General features: G+C 47.8%; 1 protein-coding gene across 1 annotated transcript in view; it reads left to right on the top strand.

Moving 5' to 3' along the window:
• The window catches only part of JPH2 (junctophilin 2), a 72,579-nt gene that overhangs the window by 10,789 nt on the left and 40,729 nt on the right, over window positions 1-21,061 (top strand). The window contains exon 2 of the mRNA XM_061127320.1: window positions 13,651-14,431. Coding sequence (XP_060983303.1) covers window positions 13,651-14,431 — 781 coding nt within the window. The remainder of the gene's footprint in view (window positions 1-13,650; window positions 14,432-21,061) is intronic.

Raw genomic sequence — 21,061 nt, 5'->3', positions numbered from 1 at the left:
GGACTGTTCAGTCAATCCATGAGACCATGCCAGGAAGGACTAAAACCATTAAAAAGACAGAGGTCCAGTGGTTAAGACTCCATGCTTCCACTGCAGGGGGTGCAGGATGGATCCCTGGTCCAGGGAACATAATCTCGCATGCCAAGTGGTGTAACCTCCTGAAAAAAATAGAAGCAAAACTATACTTCAATAAAAACTTTTTTTTTTTTTTAAAGAGAGAAAGGGGAGGAAAAAAGAGACAGATTCACCTATACTCATACAGAAAGGAATCTAAAGCATTTTAATCAAACAAGAGCAACTGGACGAATATTTATTGAGTGCCTACTGTGTGTGGGCAGTGTTCTCAATAAGAGGGGAGAGTGGTAGTGTGAGGAACAGCTAATCTTTTAGTCCACTTGTGCTGTGCATAGGCTTGTAAATAAGCAGAAGAAATCCTGGAAGGACCAAAATTGTTAACAGTGATTACTCCTGGGGAGACAGTACAGAGTTTTTTTTTTTTTTTAATAATTAAAAAATATATATTTATCTATTTGGCTGCACCAGGTCTTAGTTGCAGCATTGGGGATCTAGTTCCCTGACCAGGGATTGAACCTGGGCACTCTATATTGGGAGTGCAGAGTCTTAGCACTCAGTGGGACCACTGGGGAAGTCCCAGTATAAGATTTTTTTAGTTTAAATACTGCTCAATTGTTTGAATTGTATGCAGTGAACCTGTGCGACTTTGTAATTTTTTCAGAAGTGCCCTCCTTTCAACAGATGAACAACACTTATATGCTGACATACTGAGAAGTCTTCAGGTACAAAAGACTTTGGGAGCTCTAGGCAGAGCCCCCCAGAATCTAGGCTCAGATCTTAGATGGTTTCCCTTTGTTCCACCCCACTCTGGGGCAAGCCAGGCAGGTAAGCTGTTCTTCCGTCCCAGCTGAGCCACTGACGGCTGTGTGACCTTGGGCGGGCCCCTCTACCTCTCTGTGCCCGAGCTGCCTCTCCTGTATGAGGGGCTGAACCACACTTACCCCTAGAGGTAAGTCAATTTCTTTTATGTGCAACATCAGCTATGTGACTGTGGCTGCTTGGAGACGTGGTGAAGGGAGACTGCATGGCCATGTTAGGAGACAGCGTCATGATCGACAAGCAGTGTCTGCTGTGGACACAGGATGGATGGGAAAGAGGTGGCCCATGGGACAGGTGACTTGTTGCCTTGGACTAGATGCTCTTCAAGGTCCGCTCAAGCTGCGCCCTTCTTGGAACTGAAATAACCTCACTTACCCCCGCGTTGAGGTCGTCTATGACCACATTGTGCATGTGCAGATAGCAGGATCACGACAGTTAGTATCAGCCACGGGGCTGCCACTAGCTCCTCCTGGTGCATGGCAGCCCCTTGTTAAGTTTTCAGGAACGTTGCAAACTGGCTGTTCAACTGTTGGTTCAACTGGCCATGGGGAGGAATATTTAGATGATGGAAATTGGTCAACACTGTGAATGAGGGTAGGGCTTCCCAGGTGGCGCTAGTGGTAAAGAACCTGCCTGCCAGTGCAGGAGACCTAAGAGGAGCAGGTTTGATCCCTGGGTTGGGAAGATGGAGCCTGGTGGGCTACAGTGCATAGGGTTGCCAAGAGTTGGACATCACTAAAGTGACTTAGCACGCATGCACACACATGAATCAGAGTTGTTTTTCCAAGGAGCTGTTTCACCAGTATGCCATGAACACTGTACTAATTAATATGAAATGCCCTTCTCTCCTTCTCATCCAGATTTAGGTGACCAACCCTCCTGATCTGCCTGGGAACTGCCCTGGCTTTGGTACTGAAAGTAATAAAGTTTCTTGGGAAACTCCTCACTCTCAGGCAAATGGGGAAGTCTGGTCACTCTGCAATCTTCTCCTAAGAAGTGAAGGGAGCCAGTGTTTGTTGACAGTCTGAGGTCTCCCCTAGATAACTCACACTTTACTCACAGCAACCCTGAAAAGAAGCTGGCTCTGCCTTTGTTGGGTGGAGATACATCCAAAGAGAACTTGTCCAAGGCCAAGTACTCATGCACCAAATTGACAGTATCTGCTGAATGCCTTCCATGGTCCAGTCATCACACTGAGGGTTGGAGATGCTGTGATGAGCAAGGCAGTCTTGGTCCCTGCCCTCAGAGTGTACATTCTAACAGCAGAGACCAGCATCAGACAGTTACTTAATTACAACATGGTATTTATAATTTGAAGGGTAAGTAGAAGGGTTTATGAGCTGATGATGGGTGAACCTAATCTGGTTGGGTAATCAGAGAAGGCTTCCTGGAGGAAGTGATCTCAGCCTTGAGGCTAAGATCTGAAGGATGAGTGACCGGAGGACCACACTGCTGGTGCCGGTCAAAAGGAATATCGAGGACTTCCCTGGTGGTCCAGTGGTTAAGAATCCACCTGCCAACGCAGGGGACACGGGTTTGACTCCTGGCCTGGGAAGACTCCACATGCCCTGGGGCAACTAAGCCCAAGCACTGCAACTACTGGGACCCACACTCTAGAGTCTGCGTGCTACAACTACTAAAGCCCATGTGCCTAGAGCTCATGCTCCACCACAAGAGAAGCCACTGCAATGAGAAGCCCGCGTACCGCAACTAGAGAGTAGCGGCCCCTGTCACAACTAGAGAAAGCCCACACGACAGCAAAGACCCAGCTCAGCCAAAAATAAATACTTTTTTTTTTAATAATAAAAGGAATATTGAATGTAAATTCTTGGAGGCGGGAGCAGAGCATCTGTATTCAAGAACACACAGACTCAGAGGAAGAAGGGGGTATATGAGATAAGGGTTGGCAGGACCCAGGCCATGAGGGTTTCCTGGGTCACAACGAGGAGTCTGAATTTCATTCTTACAGGGGAGGCTGTGGGACACCATCAGACATCCCTCAGGACCAGGGTCCTCATCCCCCTATCTGCCGGGAGTGTGGGCTGCTGATGGCTCATAGCTGGGCACTGCCCTCTGCCAGAAGGAGGTGCCTCCCTCTGGGGGTGACCCATAGTTAACGAGTTGATGCTGGAGTACAAAGCCTCTTTGTTTCAATTTCAAACTACTCTGAAGGTCATACCAGCTTCAGACCCCATGGGATCTGTTCAGCTTCTTCCACTTATGGAAACCTGCTTCCTTCCTTACAGGTGTTTGTCCTGAGAGTCCTCCTCCCCCCAAAATCACCCACATGCAGTCTCAGCCTCAGAATATGTTTCCTAGGGGACAATCCTCCCTCAAGGCCCTGGGAAGCCATCACAAACCAGGTTTTATGTGATCAGATCTGCATCTTAGAAGGGAGAGGACTCCGGTGGCAGCCAAGGGTGGACTGAAGTGGGTATCTGAGGAGGCAGAGACTAGGGAAGATGCTATTGTCATCACTCCGGGAGAACTGGGGCAGCTGGACTAGGTGGATGGGGTGGAGATGAAGAGAAGGGTGTTTTGGGGTATTAAAGAGAGATTCAGAGTCAGGTTTGTTTCTGAAGCCCAAGCAATTTCCATTATTCTTTGCTGCCCCAGAGATGCCTCAGGCTTGCTTGACTTGTTCTCGCTGGGACAGAGGGTCCGTGGTCATTACCAAGGTGGGTTAGAGCCAAGCTGGGATGGGTCCCCTCTACTCAAGAGCATCTCTGTGGGTGTCCATGGTGTGGGCATGTGTGTTTCCCATAATGTACATGCCTGGTTTACCTGGTCTGATTTGGGGGTGCTTGGACAAGAGCCATGACCATTGGACTCCCTGGTCCTCACTCCCCTACCTGTCATGTACATGCATGAAGCATGTTGCTAAGCTAAGCATGAAGCTAAGTTGCTTCAGTTGTGTCCAACTCTTTGCGACCCTATGGACTGTAGACCCCCAGGCTCCTCTGTCCATGGGATTTCCCAAGCAAGAATACTAGAGTGGGTTACCATTGCCTACTTCGGGATCTTCGTGACCCAGGGATTGAACCTGCACCTCTTATGTCTCCTGCATTGGCAGGCAGGTTCTTTACCACTCGCGCCACCTGAGAAGCCCCGAGTTGTCTTCCTTTGAGCCTTGAGAAGAACTTGGTATGTGTATGCCAAGTTGCTTCAGTCATGTCCGACCCCTGTCTGAATCTGTTGATGAAGCTTCCATGGTCCTGCCCAATGATCTTGAGCTAACTCCTAAATAGAGGACCTGGAGAAGGATCAGGGAAGGCTGGTGGACAAAACAGACAAGATATTGACAAGATAGCAGCTGTTAGTGGTAAGAAGTGATGAGAGTTTGGAGAAAGGAGGTGGCCTGGGTAGTTTTCTGAAGCAGGTGGCTTTGAAAGTGGGTTTTAGTGGATTTGGGAAGACAAAAACTGAGAAAGTGAGCTGGGACCAGGTTATGCAGACACTGGACTGTCAGTTAAGGACTTCCATGGACAGGGGGGACTCCCGGAGAGGAGCCTGTCCTGATCCCTTCCTTTCCATCTCTCATCAGTCCCTTAGGGACACTGACGTTTGGACCTCAGACAGTTTCCTAGAAATAGGCAGGTGTCACTGGCCAGAAGGAATGGTTTTCTCAGTATCTAGTCTGTATTTGGAGGCAGAATTCATGGGCTGATCCACATATCTCTTCTCTGTTTCAAAGTGGACTCTGTCTCCTAGACTCCCTGTGAGTTTCTTTCTTTTTTTTTTTAAAATCACACTTTTATTTCCTTTATACTTTAAAAAAATTTATTTTTTATTGAAGGATAATTGCTTTACATCCCTGTGGGTTTCTGAATGGTTGCACTTCTCTAGGGCTGAGATTTGGGTGAGGGCTTCTGAACCTTTAACTTGTAAAGGGTGTTCTCAGGTTCTTAGAGGTGCCGAGGAGGCACTGGTCTGGATGCTTAGCTGTAGTCTCCAACAACTGCCACACTGGTATGATCATGAGCAAGTCATTTACATTTTTCATTTCAATTTTCCCAGCTGTAAAATTAGAATGATTATACTTGTATCTCTTAGGATATTTTTTTCTGTCTGTAAGTAACAGAAAGTGCTAACTTCCAAATGATCTAAAACTAACACTTCCCAATAGAAATATAATGTGGGCTCCAAATGTAATTTAAAATTTTCTAGTAGCCACATTTTAAAATGTGAAATCAATTTTAATCACTTTTTAAAAAAATTGGTGGAAAATTGCTTTACAATGTCACATCTTCTATTTAACTTGTTATCCAAAAAAGTATCATTTCTACATGTAATCAATATATAGTTATTAGTGGGATATTTTACATTCTTTTTTGTACCAAGTATTTTCAATCCAGTGCTCAATAACCACAGGCAGCTAGTAGCTACCATTATTGGACAGCACAGACCTTTTTTAATAAGGATATTTCTAATAGCACGTAACAACACTCCACAGGTAGGGAAGTCTCACGATCAGTTAATTTGGAGGTGCAACAGCATCAGCAAGGCTCCTGCTATCTTTTTGCTCTGCCATCCACATAGTGTGGGTTTTGCTCTCAGCTAGTTGCCCTCATGGTCCCAAAATGGCTGCCACTGCTCCAGGAGTCATGTCCACATTCAACAACATCCAGCAGAAAAAGAGGGTATGTTTCTCCACATGTATCTCTTTACAAGAGCTATGAAAACTCTCTTGTCTCCCTTGCCCCACCCCGCTAGCCAACTTACCCTCAAGTCTCAATGTCAGATTTCATCACACGCGCATGTCTAATCCAATCACTGGCAAGCTGGATAGACTTTAATGTTTGACTTATTGCAATCAGGATTTGCCCCTGGATTGAGAACCTCTCTCAGAGTCACATGGGAGGAGTATTGGACCCTTGGGCAAAAATTGAGGCTCTGTGGAACAAAGTGGACAATTGCTGTTGGGTCAGTAATTGTAATGTCATTTCCCAAAGTGGGTTCCATGGAATACTAATCCTGATAGATATTCTTCAGGACGGCTTTCTGAATAAATAGCAATACCACTTGGAGACTCATGGTCCCCAGGAGCACTTAAAGTGTAAATCAGGATTTACCCCTGAATTGAGAATCTTTCTCAGAGTCACATGGGAGGAATAGTGAAGAATTAAGAAAAATTCTTGAAGAATTCTTCTGGGGACTTCCCTGGTGGTCCAGTTGCTAAGACTCTGTGTTCCCAATGCAGGGGGCCCAGTTTGATCTCTGATAAGGGCACTAGATCCCACATGTCCCAGTTAAGACCCAGAGACTCAAGCACTGCCAAACATATATAAAATATATTTTATAATATATATAAAATAATTTATATAAAAGATATAAAATTATATATAAAATAATTCTTCTGGCATAGTCTCACAGTTAGAAAAACTCATTTCATTTAATCTCCTCAAATTGTCTTGACTTCAGAATTTTTTTTCATGATAAACTATTAACACCAGTTTTGAGAAACACATTTTTTGAGAGCCTGCCTTTATAGATCATTAGGTTGTGTAGCTGGGAGAATCTTCTAGGCTATACATCTCTAGTTTGGCCTCTTGTGATCTGAACAGAATGACCTGCACCTACCACGCTGGGAAAATTCCAGTGGACCAGGTAGAAGACAGAGTCCCCAGTGACTTAGGTCAGAAGCATCCTTTACTTGAGAGAGAAAACAAAAGTGCAGTGTTGCCCTAAATAAACTCATCCAAACTTTGCATTCACACCCTATGGGAGAGTCACACATCAGGGTGTTGGCATACACCGACTTTTATTCTCCTTGTCTTAGTTTCAATTACCCATCTGGTATCTTCTTTCCTGAGATGGACCCATCTCTTTGTCACAGCAGATATATTCACACTGATGTTTAAAACTAAAGTAGAAGCCCTCTAATCTGATGTCATCAATGCCAAACACAACTTGGTTAATTGAATGTTAGTGAGAGCAGAGAAAGATTTTTAAATGATTTATAAACCTTAAGATATTAATTTTTTATTTATTTTCTCACTGCACTGTGTGGCCATTGGATTTTAGTTCTCTGACCAGGGATCGAACCCGTATACCCTGCATTGGGAGCTCAAAAGTCTTAAAACAACTGTACTGCCAGGGGAAGTCTCTTGTGATATTTATTTTAATTTATATCACATTTAGGTATGTGCTGTGTCAGTTCTGTGACCCCATGGACTGTGATCCCCCTCCAGGGGATCTTGCCAACCCAGGGATCCAACCCAGGTCTCCCGCATTGCAGGCAGATTCTTCACCATCTGAGCCACGAGGGAAGCCCAAGAATATTGGAGGAGGTAGCCTATCCCTTCTCCAGGGATCTTCCTGACCCAGGAATTGAACCAGGGTCTCCTGCACTGCAGGCAGATTCTGTACCAGCTGAACTACCAGGGAAGTCCCGTCACATTTATGTACCATGTGTAGATATTCAGTGGAGCTTCTCATTGTCTGTGTTCCATTCCTGTAATTTATCATTTACAATTTCCAGTTTGTTGGTTTCTTTAAAATGGAGCAAGAAATTAAATTTAATTTATAAATTAAAATTTTATAATTTTTCCCAGTCATTTATAGTTAGCCCATTCATGCCAAGTTTGAGAGCGATTTTTAAGGAACTTTCTCCCTTATGAACATCCAAAAACATTCATCTTGTTTTTGGAGAAGTTAGACTCTCTTTTTCTGTACACTCATAGTCCATTGGTTTAGAGAACAAATGTTAATAAATAACAATATTTCAATAATGAGTCCAGGGCTTCCCTATTGGTCCAGTGGTTAAGAATCTACTTTGCAATGCAGGGGATGTAGTTTCAATCCCTGCACTGGGAAGATTCCACATGCCTTGGGGGCAACTAGGCCCGTGGACTGCAATTACTGAAGCCTGCACACCCAGAGCTTGTGTTCCACAATGAGAAGCCACCTTAGTAAGAAGCCTACCCACTACAGCTAACGAGTAGCCCTTGCTCACCACAGCTAGAGAAAGCCTGCACACAACAAAGACCCAGCGTAGCCAAAGATAATTAAAACAAGTAAATAAATAAGGCGTACAATAGAAGTGAATAGATTCAGGAACAGTTAAATAGACAACTCCACATGTGGGAACAGGGGCATGGATCTGCTAGAGCACTGGATGCCAAACGGGTACATCAAGGTGCTGAGGGCCTCAGTTTGCAGGCTTTACAACAGAGGGACAGAGCATGCTGGCTGACTGGAGGTCAGCGGAGAACTTTGACAGAATGCATATTACAATCATCTGATATGCTTTCTAGTATCCATGTCAATTAAGCCATAAACTCTGGCCCTGGGGGTTGGATCTTATACTATAGATGTGTCTTCCAGAAAGTCCTCCATTCTCACTGATGAACAGATCCCCCAAATGTTCTTCCTCCCAAGGACAGAAGCTCTGAGGCCTCCCTGACTCAGGCATGTCCCCAAACCAGCAAAAGCTGGGCATTCCAGGACACAAGCCCGCTTTCTCACAAGCACGCAGACCTAGGCAGAAAACCAGAGCTGGTCTCATTCTCTCCCTCTAAGTTCTCTCTGTCCTCCCTGGCTCCTCTTCATCTTCCCAGTTAATCCTTTCTGGGCCAGCTTTTCTGAGCAAAGACTTTGACCTGCCAAAAAGCTAGCCTTTATTGAGCACTTGCTGTGTGCTAGCTGCCTCACATAGAGTTCACTTAATCTTTGGTCAACCAACCCTCCTTACTGCACTGCCAACCAAGAACTGGATGGTCATCTCTCTGGATCACACTGCTGGGGCTGCCTAACGTTTATTCCTGTGATGATAAATCCAATCTATCACTGGCACTAGACTCCAAGCCCCTTGATGGCAGTGACCACATCTACTTATTTGCATTGTATCCCCAGCACCTAGGCCAGTTCACTGCAAATACTCGATTCAAAGGGATGAGTGAAAAACCACAGGAAGTAGGTATCATTACCTCCATGTTATAGTTATAGACATAACTGAGACTTAACTGGCTTCAATAACTTATGCATGTTTTAGAACTCCCCAGTGTCAAGAGTTATGATTAAAACTCAGGTTATTCTTTTTTAATATAATTTTATGCATTTTTTAGTTTTGGCTGGGCTGGGTCTTCGTTGCTCTGCAGGGTTTTCTCTAGTTTCAGAGAGCGGGGGCTACTCTCTAGTTGCGGTCCTCAGGCTTCTCATTGCGGTGGCTTCGCTTGCTGCGGAGCACGGGCTCTGGGGCGAGTGGGCTTCAGTAGTTGTGGTGCGCAGGCCCCAGAGCACAGGCTCAGTAGTTGCGGCACATGGGCTCAGCTGCCCCGCAGCCTGCGGGATCTTCCCTGATCAGGGATCAAACCCGTGTCTCCTGCACTGGTAGGCAGAGTCTTTACCACTGAGCCCCCAGGGAAGCCCAACCCAGGTTATTCTATTCTAAACCTGAACAGGAATTGCAAGAAGGCAATATTTCGGTTTTATTAAACTGAGGAGTCTGGTCTGTATATTAGGATGGCATTTACCGTGGTTATAGCCTTCATCAGTTTTTTACAAATATCCCCAATAACTCCCAGAGTTAGTCGTGAATATTCTCAGCAGCCACTGTCATTTTCCCGACTGAGCACTTACTATGCGCTGAGTCATGAGGGAAAAGACAAGATATAGTTCCTGACCGTGAAAGAACAGCAGGGTTCATTCAGGAGATGCTCCCAGATTCACCAGGTGTTCACTCAGGGCTTCCTTATGCCTGGGTACTGTGTAGATACTGAGATCATAGCAAATAAGCTAGATAGGATCCCATCCTTCTTGGAAGCCAGTCTGGTAGGAAAGGCTTAAGGTGAATAAACGATCATAATCGTTGTTTGTCTGTGACTGCACACAATGCCCAGAAGTACTGACGTCATGTGGCAGTACCTGGTTGGGGGTGGGGGGGTGGGGAGGGCTCAAGAAATCATCCTAGGTGAAGTCAGATTTAAGCTGAATCTTGAAATGTCACTAGAAGTTGACTAGGGGAGGAGAGAGGAGAAGAGCACGCCAAGAAGAAGAGGGAAGGCATGTGCCAAGGCCCTGAGGTAGAAGGTGAGTGTTCCTGGAGAGCCATTCAGGATGAATCAGGAGAGGTGGGCAGGGGCAGCCCATGTCAGGCCTTGCAGGCTGCTGAGAATCGTGGTCCTTACCCTGCAGGCAAGCCCTATAAGTTCAAGTGAGGGGACCATCCCAAAGGGTATGAGGAAGCACTTCCATACACAGAGGGCTTCTCTCAGCCAGATGGCTATGGGTGGGTTCCCCTCTCCCTCTCTGGATGCATTCTTCCTGTCCCCAGAGAGAACTGTCCTGTCTTAGAGAGAGTCAGGCAGGGGATGGCCCCAGCACTTGGCTCTTCTCCTTCCCAGGGCCCCATCACTCCCAGCCTCCCCTGGGTGTCTGCGCTTCTTGTCACTTGCTTGTAAGTTTCCTAATATAGCCTGGCCGTTTCCTCCCCAGCTGGAGGCCAAGAGCCACTCTCCTGTTGCAATCTCAGTTTTTCTTGGGCTTAAAGGGGCCACGTCAGCCGATCTCTTGCCAAATTTAAGCGAAAGGTAGATTGGTTGATTTGATTTCACAAACTTATTCAATTCAGAGATTAGCTGTCTTCTTTTCTTTCCTCCGGTTTACCATCTTCTCTGTCCTGTTCTTGTCTCATTGTCTGTTCAAAATGTCCTGTCTCTTGTCCACTTCTCTGTCTCATTTGTTTCTTTTTTCTTCTGAGACTTTGGAAGGAGCACAGTCAGATATAGATGTGAGTTGTGACTCTCTGCATTTATTAACTGTGTCATCTTGGGTGAGTCTTATAGGAGTCATTAAACGTCCATCTGGTCATTTTCGCAGATCCGTTTTTAGCTGACTAGAGCAGAAAGAAGAGAAAATAGTTATAAAATGCATGCTATTCACGCACTCATTCTTTCAACAAATATCTATTGAATATTATTAACAATATTTATTGAATAATGTTATTATTTTAGGTACTAAGGATACAACAGTGAACAAAAAAGAATGGAAACCCTGCATTTATGGAACTTACATTCTACTAGGGAGATGTGCCATGTGTGTGTGTGTATGTGCTCAGTCATGTCCGACTCTCTGCAACCCCATGTAGCCTGCCAGACTCCTATCCATGGGATTTTTCAGGCAAGAATACTGGAGTGGGTTGCCATTTCCTTCTCCAGGGGATATTCCCGATCCAGGAATTGAACTCGTGTCTCCTGTGTTAGCAGGTAGATTCTTTACCACTGAGCCACCAGGGAAACCCAGGGAAGACAGTCAAAAAACAAAAGAAAAAGCAAAATATATGTAGTATTAGATATGCTATGAAGGAACAAAAAGCAAAGAAGGAAGGTGAAAGAAACCTGGGTAGGGGTTATCATTTTACTTCTTTTCACAAGCATTTGTTTGTTTAGTTAGTTGCATCGGGTCTTGATTGCAGCACGTGGATCTTTGCAGCACAGGGACTTCTAGTTGTGGTCGCAGGCTTTGTTGCTCTGCGGCATGTGGGATCTTAGTTCCCTGACCAGGACTCGAACCCATGTTCCCTGCATTGCAAGGCAGATTCTTAACCACTGGACCACCAGGGACGACCCAGGCAGATTGTAATTTTAAATAAGGTGGTCAGGTAAGCCTCAATGAGCAAACACTTCAAGGATACTGGGAGGGAAAAGAGTTCCAAGCAGAGACAACAGCCAGTGCAAAGGTCTGAATGGGAGCCTGCCTGCTGGGTTGACCTTAGGGGTCCCTTGGCAGCCATCCTGGGTATTTGTTGGGAAACCATTTGGTTGTTTGGTTAGCCAGGGCTGCATATCAGCTTGTGTTTAAAACAAAGGCTCTGAATTCCCCCCTCACTTCAGCGAACATGATGTGTCAGGCACTGTTCTGTACACTCCAGGCACAAAGATGGAGGCAGAGAAATGGTTTTCAGGGGTGCTGCTGCTGCGGGGAGAAAGATCAAGAAGGCAGAACAGGTGTGGGGGAGCGGGGAGGCGGGGTGATGAGTTGGAGATGCTGTGTCACATCTGGGGGCACCCATCTTCAAGGTGGAACTGCAGAGGGGAAGAGGTTGGGGATATAGTCAGGACAACCAGCAGGAATAGGAGGCAGTTATAAAAGCACCAGATGATGCAATCCCCCAGGGAGGACAGGGGTGGGGTGGGGAGGTCTTGGATGGAGCCCCAGGGAGCACAGCCTGTTAGGATGGGGGTGGAATATGAAGCTATTTTGTAGCTTTGTATCAGCTTGTTCATGCAGCTAGGTGACCACACACACTAGCACAACTTTGCAGAATCACAAAATCACACGCATATCTTTTCCTTCATAGTTCATCAGCAATATTAACTTATTTAAATCTGCAACAACCCTATGAGGTAAGAGGCAACTGGTACCTGTTTAATGGGTGAGACAGCTGAGACACAGAGAGGTTAAGTCACTTGCCCAAGGTTACACAGCTAGCAAGGGCCAAGGCAGGATTCAGAGCCAGCAGCCTGGCTCCGGAGTCTGTGCTTCTAACCACCACTCTCTTCTGCCCCTCTGTGCATGTCACAGTCACACGCACAGATTCTAGTTCCCAGGAGCTCATGTGTTCACACTCATGGACACGCAAGGCCTTCCTGCTAATAGCTCCCTGTACACACCACTATCCTGCGTACACGTGGTGTCACACGATCTCAGTTTCATTAATGTGCCCAACCTCACAGCCTCACTCAGCATCAGGTGTCTCAATCTCAGATTACTTTGCACTTTAACACTCAGGTAGCCTTGCGTACTCAGACCTCACGCATGCCCGCAATGTCACCTCCACTAGGCACTCACGCCACGAGTACACACTTCATTAGACACACACGGCCTATATAGTCAAAAGACACTGATAGGCATGCCCCTAATAGTCTTCTCTACCCATGGCCTTGCACAAATACACACTTGCCCATGCCCTCCAACATTCATACCACCATGAAACACCGCCTTAGCCACTCATGACCTTGGATCTTCACTTCACGTTGAACACCAGGATAACCATGCACATTTAACCTCACATACTCACAAAACCTTGCCTGCTCACAAGTTTGCTCTCTGATCCTCTAACAGTCTTGCACCTTCACTCAACTTTACCTGTCCTTGCACACTGAAGACCGCAAATGCTCTCATAACTTTACATACATCTCATGACGACCCGTTGGTGTGATCTCGGTCACCCTCTGTGCACACACTGCCTTGCACACTCACACAAATGCAATTTTCACACTACTGCACAAACTCACTGTCTTTCTCGCTCTGGCACTTTCATTTCTCTTGTGTGATTCCATTTCTATGCATGCTCAATTAACTTCACACTCACAGAGCCTCACCTGCTCACACTTCACTTTAAAAAGGCTCTCTCAACCTCACTCTGTTTGGAGCACTAAAGACCCTAGTGTGTTCCCACCAGGAGAAATATACCCACCGTCTGCTCATGTCCGGGCACACTCGTGTAACTCCATGCACTCGAGGGACCCCGCCTGCTGGCACGGCTTCACACACGCATGCCCTGCGACACTCCACCTCACTCCATCTGGCATGCTCTGACCTTGCCACGTTCCCGCCAACGGGACTATTCACAGCACTGCATCAACGCCTGCCTTTCAGGCTTGTGTTCTCACACACTCAGGCAACCTCAACCCTCGGAGGCCCTCTGGCTCCGGCCACTCCACATCCCCTGCCCCTCGACGGCCTGGCCCGCGGCACGGCCAGGCTCCCTGGCAGCCCTGGGGGCCGCACTGACCGTCCTCTCCTCGCCCGCAGGGACGTACCAAGGCCAGTTCACCAACGGCATGCGCCACGGCTACGGCGTGCGCCAGAGCGTGCCCTACGGGATGGCGGTGGTGGTGCGCTCGCCGCTGCGCACCTCGCTCTCGTCCCTGCGCAGCGAGCACAGCAACGGCACGCTGGCCCCGGACTCGCCCACCTCGCCGGCCGCCGACGGCCCCGCGCTGCCCGGGCCGGCCATCCCGCGCGGCGGCTTCGCGCTCAGCCTGCTGGCCAACGCCGAGGCGGTGGCGCGGGCGGCCAAGGGCGGCGGCCTGTTCCAGCGGGGCGCGCTGCTGGGGAAGCTGCGCCGCGCCGAGTCGCGCACGTCCCTGGGCAGCCAGCGCAGCCGCGTCAGCTTCCTCAAGAGCGACCTCAGCTCGGGCGCCAGCGACGCCGCGTCCACCGGCAGCCTGGGCGAGGGCGCCGACGAGGCCGCGCCCTTCGAGGCCGACATCGACGCCACCACCACCGAGACCTACATGGGCGAGTGGAAGAACGACAAGCGCTCGGGCTTCGGCGTGAGCGAGCGCTCCAGCGGCCTCCGCTACGAGGGTGAGTGGCTGGACAACCTGCGCCACGGCTACGGCTGCACCACGCTGCCCGACGGCCGCCGCGAGGAGGGCAAGTACCGCCACAACGTGCTGGTCAAGGGCACCAAACGCCGCGTGCTGCCGCTCAAGAGCAGCAAGGTCCGCCAGAAGGTGGACCACAGCGTGGAGGGCGCCCAGCGCGCCGCCGCCATCGCGCGCCAGAAGGCCGAGATCGCCGCCTCCAGGTAGGACCCCCGGGCGGGCGCGAATGGACAGCGCCCCACTCCGGGAAGGGGTCCCGGGCCAGCGCAACCTAGGAGGCCCTGTTTCTGCCTCTTTCACCATCAGGGGTTCCCCCCAAGACTTTATATAGAGGGTTCGTTGGCGGTGCTTCGGGATCTCACGTCACCCATTCACCCATCCATTCATTGTCCATCCATCATCCATCCATTTATACACTCGATTCCTTCCGTCCACCCAGTCCCTCCCTTCACGTAAACCTTACATTCACCCAACCTTTATAATATTGATCTAAACAACCATCTCTCTACTCAACTGACCATCCCACCCACCCAGCCAATTAATTTTCTGTTTACTCATTCTACCACCCAGTTACCCATCCAACTACCCAACAGCCCATTCAATCACCCAGTTACCCATCCAACCACCCTGTTATTTGTCCATCCACCCAACCCCTTTGCTCACCTAACTTCTCTACTACCCACCTGAGCAATGCCTCCATTCACCCAACTCCTCTGTCCATCCGTCCACTCAGCCCATATATAACATCCACCTTACCACCCAACCATTTCTTCATGTGTCCATTCAACTTTCCCTCTTTACACCCTCTGAACCAAGCACTCATCCACCCATCCATCCACAACCATTCTTCCAACCACCCAGACACCCGTTCAACCACCCATCCGTCCCCTCATCCCCAGCACCCACATTCATTCAACTTCTCCCATCCACTGAACCACCAGGCATCCTAAATTCAACCATGCATCCATTCACCCCACCACCTTCATTCGTCTGATTTCCTCCATTTATCCAGTCACCCCTTTTCCCAATCATGTTTCTGTCCACTTAAACAACATCTGCTTCTACCACCTACCCAGTCATCCAGCCATCCACGCATAATCCATCCATCCAACCACCTTCATCACCCAAACAGACCCAGCAATCCATCCACCTGTCCATTCTCTCAACCACCTCCACTGACCCATCTGCCAGCCCTTCATCCATCCACTCTCCATCCATTCAGTACCTATGCTTTCATCCATATTCAAGCCCCTGTATGTCTTCTCACTGTACTTCAGGAAAAGTTCCAGTGTTACCTTCAAACGTTTATAACACCTGCTGTGTGCTTGGCATTATTTTAAGTGGTTTACAAATATTGACTCATTCAGTCTCCTTAATGACTTTGTACTGTTTTTATCTCCATTTTACAGATGATATAAATGAGGTTCTGAAAGATAAAGTTGCAAATCACCCAGGTAGTGAGTGGCCAGGTAGTAAGTGGTTCCTACCCTCCCATCCAGCCTCATTTTCTACCACCCTGTCCTAGGACCTGGATTTTTGGCTCTGTACTAGTCATACTGGCCTTTCATCATCCTTCTCTAGTTCTTCCTATCCAAAGGCTTTTGTTCCTGCTGATTCCTCTGCCTGGACTACTCTTCCTTCTTCTTGCTGCCCCTTAATTTCTATTCCTCCTTCAGAGATCGGGTCAAGTCTGACCCCCATATTGAGGCCCCATCCCCTGTCACAGCTTGACTCTCACTCAGCTGCATAGATGTCTTCTTACAACATTCACGGTTGCAACTTTATGCTGCTTATATGATTTGTTTATATTCAAACACTTATAATGGGCTTGCTGTGAGCCAGTCACCATTCTGATGTCTTCATGTATGTGTGTTAGTTGCTGAGTCGTGTCTGACTCTTTGTGACCCCATGGACTGTAGCTCACCAGGCTCCTCTGTCCATGGGATTCTCCAGGCAAGAATACTGGAGTGGGTTGCCAGTCCCTTCTCCAAGAGATCTTCCCGACTCAGGGATCAAACCCAGGTCTCCTGCTTTGCAGGCGGATTCTTTACCATCTGAGCCACCAGGGAAGCCATCAGGGGTGTATAGTAACTCATTTAATTTTTACAAGATCATGAGGAGGTAGGTACTGCTGTTAATCCTGTTTTGCAGGTGTTGATGAACTGTGGGGGCAACAGAGGGTGTGGCAGGACAGCAGTGAGAGGTACCAGCCTGTCCCCGTGCCGAGAACCCTCCTGCTGGTGGCTCGAAATGGCCTGGGATGGAGGCTTTCACACTGTAGTCTTCAGGGTTAAGCAGGCGAAGGGCCGCGTCTTAGCTCTTTCATCTTTCAGCTCAGACGTGGGCAACTCAGTTTGCCCGTCTGAACTTCCACCCCCAGGCTGTGATGCCACCGTTTCTTAGTTGTATGTTCTTGGCTAAATCAACCTCAGTTGTCTCATCTCTAAAAAGGGGTTGGTCTGAGGGTTAAGAAACACAGTGCACGTCCAACGGTCCACACTTCTGTCATGGGACGAGTTCTCTTGGAAGCTGACTTTGAGATGGAGATTAATACGCAGGAAGTTTACGGGCACACTCTGAGGATCAATATCTGGGGAAGGGAAGGAGGCAGGGTTGGGCAGAGAGGGTCATGCTCGGCTGCAATGCAGTCTCCGCAATGCCTCAGCAGACCACAAGGGGCGCCCTGCAGTGAAGATGATCTTCAGAGTTCTCCCAAGTTGAAGTGAGGGAGCCGGATCTTTGGAGCCTCTGCATTGAATCCAAGCTGACCTCAAGAAGGCACATGACCTGGGGCTGGTCGGCTCTCTTTAGCTAGTGGCAGTCCCTGGACAGGACTGACAGTAGGCTGCACTCTGAGCAGCTGGGTTGAGGGCAGGAGGAGGGGAGAAATAAATCCGTGGTTCTGAAGGAGAAACTGGGGAACACATCACAGTGTCCACCGCCCTGCTGGACACCTAGCAAGGGCTCCATAGATATTGCTAGTCATCGTGTCCGTCAGTGAATTCATTTTACAGATGTGGAAACTGAGACCCAGAGAAGGAAGACAGTATGCTTCAGGCCACCTGGCAAGCAAGTGAGAGAACCAGGGCTTCAGCTCCTACATTTCTGATTCCAAAGCTTTAACCAGCACATTTGCCTACTCTAAACATTGTAAACTTTGAGTTACTAGGAATGTGTGAATAGTTACTGTCATTAAGGCAGAAAGAAGGTATGGGTAATTTTCTTAAGATTTCCTGGTTAGGGGCAGAGCCAGATAGTCATATGATTTATCAGATGCTTTTATGAGCACTTTATAATATTTACTTGTCTGCGCAGAGTCTTAGTTTGCATCACACGGGATCTTTAGTCTTTACAGCCTGTGGGATGTAGTTCCCTGACTGGGGGTTGAACCCAGGCCCCTTGCCTTGGGAGCTCTGAGTCTTACCCAGTGGATCACCAGTGAGTCCCAAGGGGTCACTTTTTAAAAATAGCACTTTGATGTTGGAATCATTGTAGACTTACTGAAGAGCTGAAAAGGTAGTACAGAGAGTTCCCATATACTCTTAAGCCAGATTCTTCTCATGTCAGCTTCTTTCATTACAGTGACACGTTCATCAAAGCCAACATTCATACCTTACTGCTAACTAAACTTCAGACTTTAAGGTGGCGTCTGCTGGCTTTCTCTGCTGTCAAATTACCATTTTCTCCTTCCCCTATTTTAATCTTTGGATCCCAGACACCCAGTTCAGCACACACTCAGAAAGGGTCTGGAATTAACCCCTACCTTTTGGAGGGGAAAGTATCCATATACGTTATTAGAAATTCTTCTGTATGGAAGATTTGTCTCTTCTCTCCAAAGGAACATTTAAAGTTATTACGCCAAGTGTATATAGTTACGACAGGCATAAGCCAAGACTGTCCTGTGCCAGCCTGGGGCTCAAAAGAGCTTAAATGAGGTAAGAGCTTAAACTCTTGATTTGGAAGTCCACGAGTTGGAATTCTGGCTCTTGTGCTGAATTGCTGTGTGACCTTGCCCAAGTTGCCTCACCACTCTGAACCCTGGCTCTTCTTTCTTTCCTGGGTTTGTTTTGGGGAGTAGATGAGATAATGCCTGAAAAATACCTGGCACAGAGCAGCCAACAGTCAAAGCAGTCTTTGCCACCATTTAGCATGTTCGATTTTAAAGATGATGAAATGGAAGCTTGCAGAGAAAGAGAGATTTCCCCAAGGTCTTCCCTTGCTGGGGGCAAAAGCTTGCCCCTGTCCACCCCCTTGCTTTCCCTACCCTCCCTGTCTTTCCTGCCAAGGATGTGCCCTTAAACATGAAGACACTGAGCTCCCTCTAAGAAGGCTGCCAGGCCCACAGCTGGGCACTGAGTCTCAGCAGTGAGGAGGTGGTGCCAGCTTCCTCCACGCGGTGCCACCAGGAGGGGAGGTTAGGATTCCTTATCCTGGGTGCCCACAGGGCTGGTGGCAGTGGGGGGTGGGGGAGAGCGTGGGTAGCTGCTTGACTCGGTTTTAAGCTCAGATTGAATTTCCAATTAAGGGAATCTTTGGGTTAGGAGGAAAAGCAGAGTTGTCTTGCTCCCGGGGGCTTTGTTGAGTAATCAGGCTGCAGAGAACAGAGAGCCTTCCTACCAGCTTCCTTGGCCCAGGCAGCCTGGGGTTTCTCTCCACTGTGGCCTCAGATTGTCTACTCTGGGCTTGAAAGGAGCTTCTCAGTTCAAAGTTGAGAGAACAGCATCGAAACATATATATTATCTAGGGTGGAACAGATCAGCAGCCCAGGCTGGATGCATGAGACAAGTGCTCGGGCCTGGTGCACTGGGAAGACCCAGAGGAATCGGGTGGAGAGGGAGGTGGGAGGGGGGATTGGGATGGGAAATCACGTAAATCCATGGCTGATTCATGTCAATGTAGGAAAAACACCACTACAATATTGTAAAGTAATTAGCCTCCAACTAATAAAAATAACTAAAAAAAAAAAGAAAAAAAAAGTCCAGGACCAGGACCGCTTTCCCAGGGAGAAGGGAGAGAGCTGAGATGTCTCACTCCCTAAGATGGGCTCTAGATTGAAGGCAGCTCTAGCTCTGCGCTGTCCAATATGGTGGCCCCCAGGCATATGCATCTGTCGAGGTCTTAAAGTGTGGCTGGTACAAATTGAGATGCACTATAAGTGTGAAGGAGACCCTGGCTTTCAAAGAGTTCGTAAGAAAAAAATGTAAAGGAACCTAGTAATAAATTTTTATATTGATTACAGGTTGAAATGTTTCTATTTTTGGGGGGTGGAGGAATGTGGACCATTTTTAAAGGCTTTGTTGAATTCACTACAATATTGCTTCTGTTGTTTATGTTCTGGGTTTTTTTTTTGGCCATGAGGCATGTGGGATCTTAACTCCCCAACCAGGGGTTGAACCTGCAATCCCCTGCGTTGGAAAGCGATGCCTTAACCTCTGGACCACCAGGGAAGTCCTGAAATGATTATATGTTAGATAAAATGGGTTAGAGAAAGCATATTATTGTAATAAATTTCACTTGTTTCTTTTAACATTTTTGAATGTGGCAACTAGAAAAGTAAAAATAAAAAAAATTGCATGTGTGTCTCACGTTATACTTTTCTTGGGCAGTGTTGCTCCTAGACCCATTCAGGGCCCTAAGGAGATAGTCCAGCTCCTTCACTGACCAGATAAGGAAATTGAGGTACAGAAAGGGACAAAGAAAGGCTCATAGCCACTAGATGATCAAGGGGGAATTAGCTTCAGGGTTTCTGATTTTGTGACTACTCTCGCTTTTTGTAATGCCTTTTAAGGTCATGGATGCTGGGCCGTGGAGGGAAGCTGGGATGTTTGAGGAGGCATCTAAATCCTTCTGGTTGTCATGCCAACACCCTGATAAATGGCTCCCTTCTGGAAGGAGCACAGCGAGAGGTTTTGAGTGGAGCTTGCCCTCTGCTGCTGCTGGCCATATCTTGTCTTCTCTCCAGATTGCAATTCTCTCATGTCTAAAAGGAGATGAAATGTTTACCTCGAAACATTTTCACAAAAGTTAAACCAGATACTATACACGCAGCACTCAGGACAAGGGCCGGAAGCGGGAAGCACTGGATAAATATTAGCTGCTGTTGTCATTGTCTGGGATTCTTGTTGTTATTATTGTCGTTGTACCACTGCAGCAGAGGCAGGGGCTGGCCTGCGGGAGTTCTCAGCCTCCCTGGGGTGGAACGTTTGCAACATCTCAGGTTCTGGACCATGGTGGCATCGGTGTGACCCTGAAGATAGGGTTCCTTGAACACTTGTGTTCTCTGCTCCTCCACGTCCCCACCCTGATTCTCGCCTACTCCCCGGCTGACCCTGGAAGTTCCCAAGTTGAATGCAGGGTTAGCGTTGGCGTTGTGAGTTGCTGGGAGGTGAATTTCTCAGATGAGCAGAAGCTAAGAGCTTGGCAAGCTTAGAGCCAAGAGCTTGGCTATGACATTCGACAGATTCAGGTTTGAATCTGGGTTCAGCGTCTTACAAACTGTGTGACCTTAAGCAAGTTACCTCACCTCTCTGTGCCTCAATTTCCATTTCAGTCAATTGGGAATCACATTAATTCTCTTTCAAAGTATTGAAAGAGATAAAAGAGATAGACCATGTAAAGGGCCTTTGCTGTGAAGGCGTGCAAGAAGATGTACGCTGTTAACAATGAATGTGTTATAACGTGTCATTCTGTACTGATCTGAGTCTCCCTTGAGAATTACATTAATATCAGCTGGAGGGAAGCCTGTCTTCTCTCACAGTCCCAACAACAATTTTTCAGGCTTGTATCTTCTGCAGACCACAGTCCCAATTTTTGCTATATCCACGTATCACCTC

This window comes from Dama dama, chromosome 23 (assembly GCF_033118175.1).
Source record: "Dama dama isolate Ldn47 chromosome 23, ASM3311817v1, whole genome shotgun sequence".
Lineage (NCBI taxonomy): Eukaryota > Metazoa > Chordata > Mammalia > Artiodactyla > Cervidae > Dama > Dama dama.
This window is presented reverse-complemented; position numbering and strand designations above follow the sequence as displayed.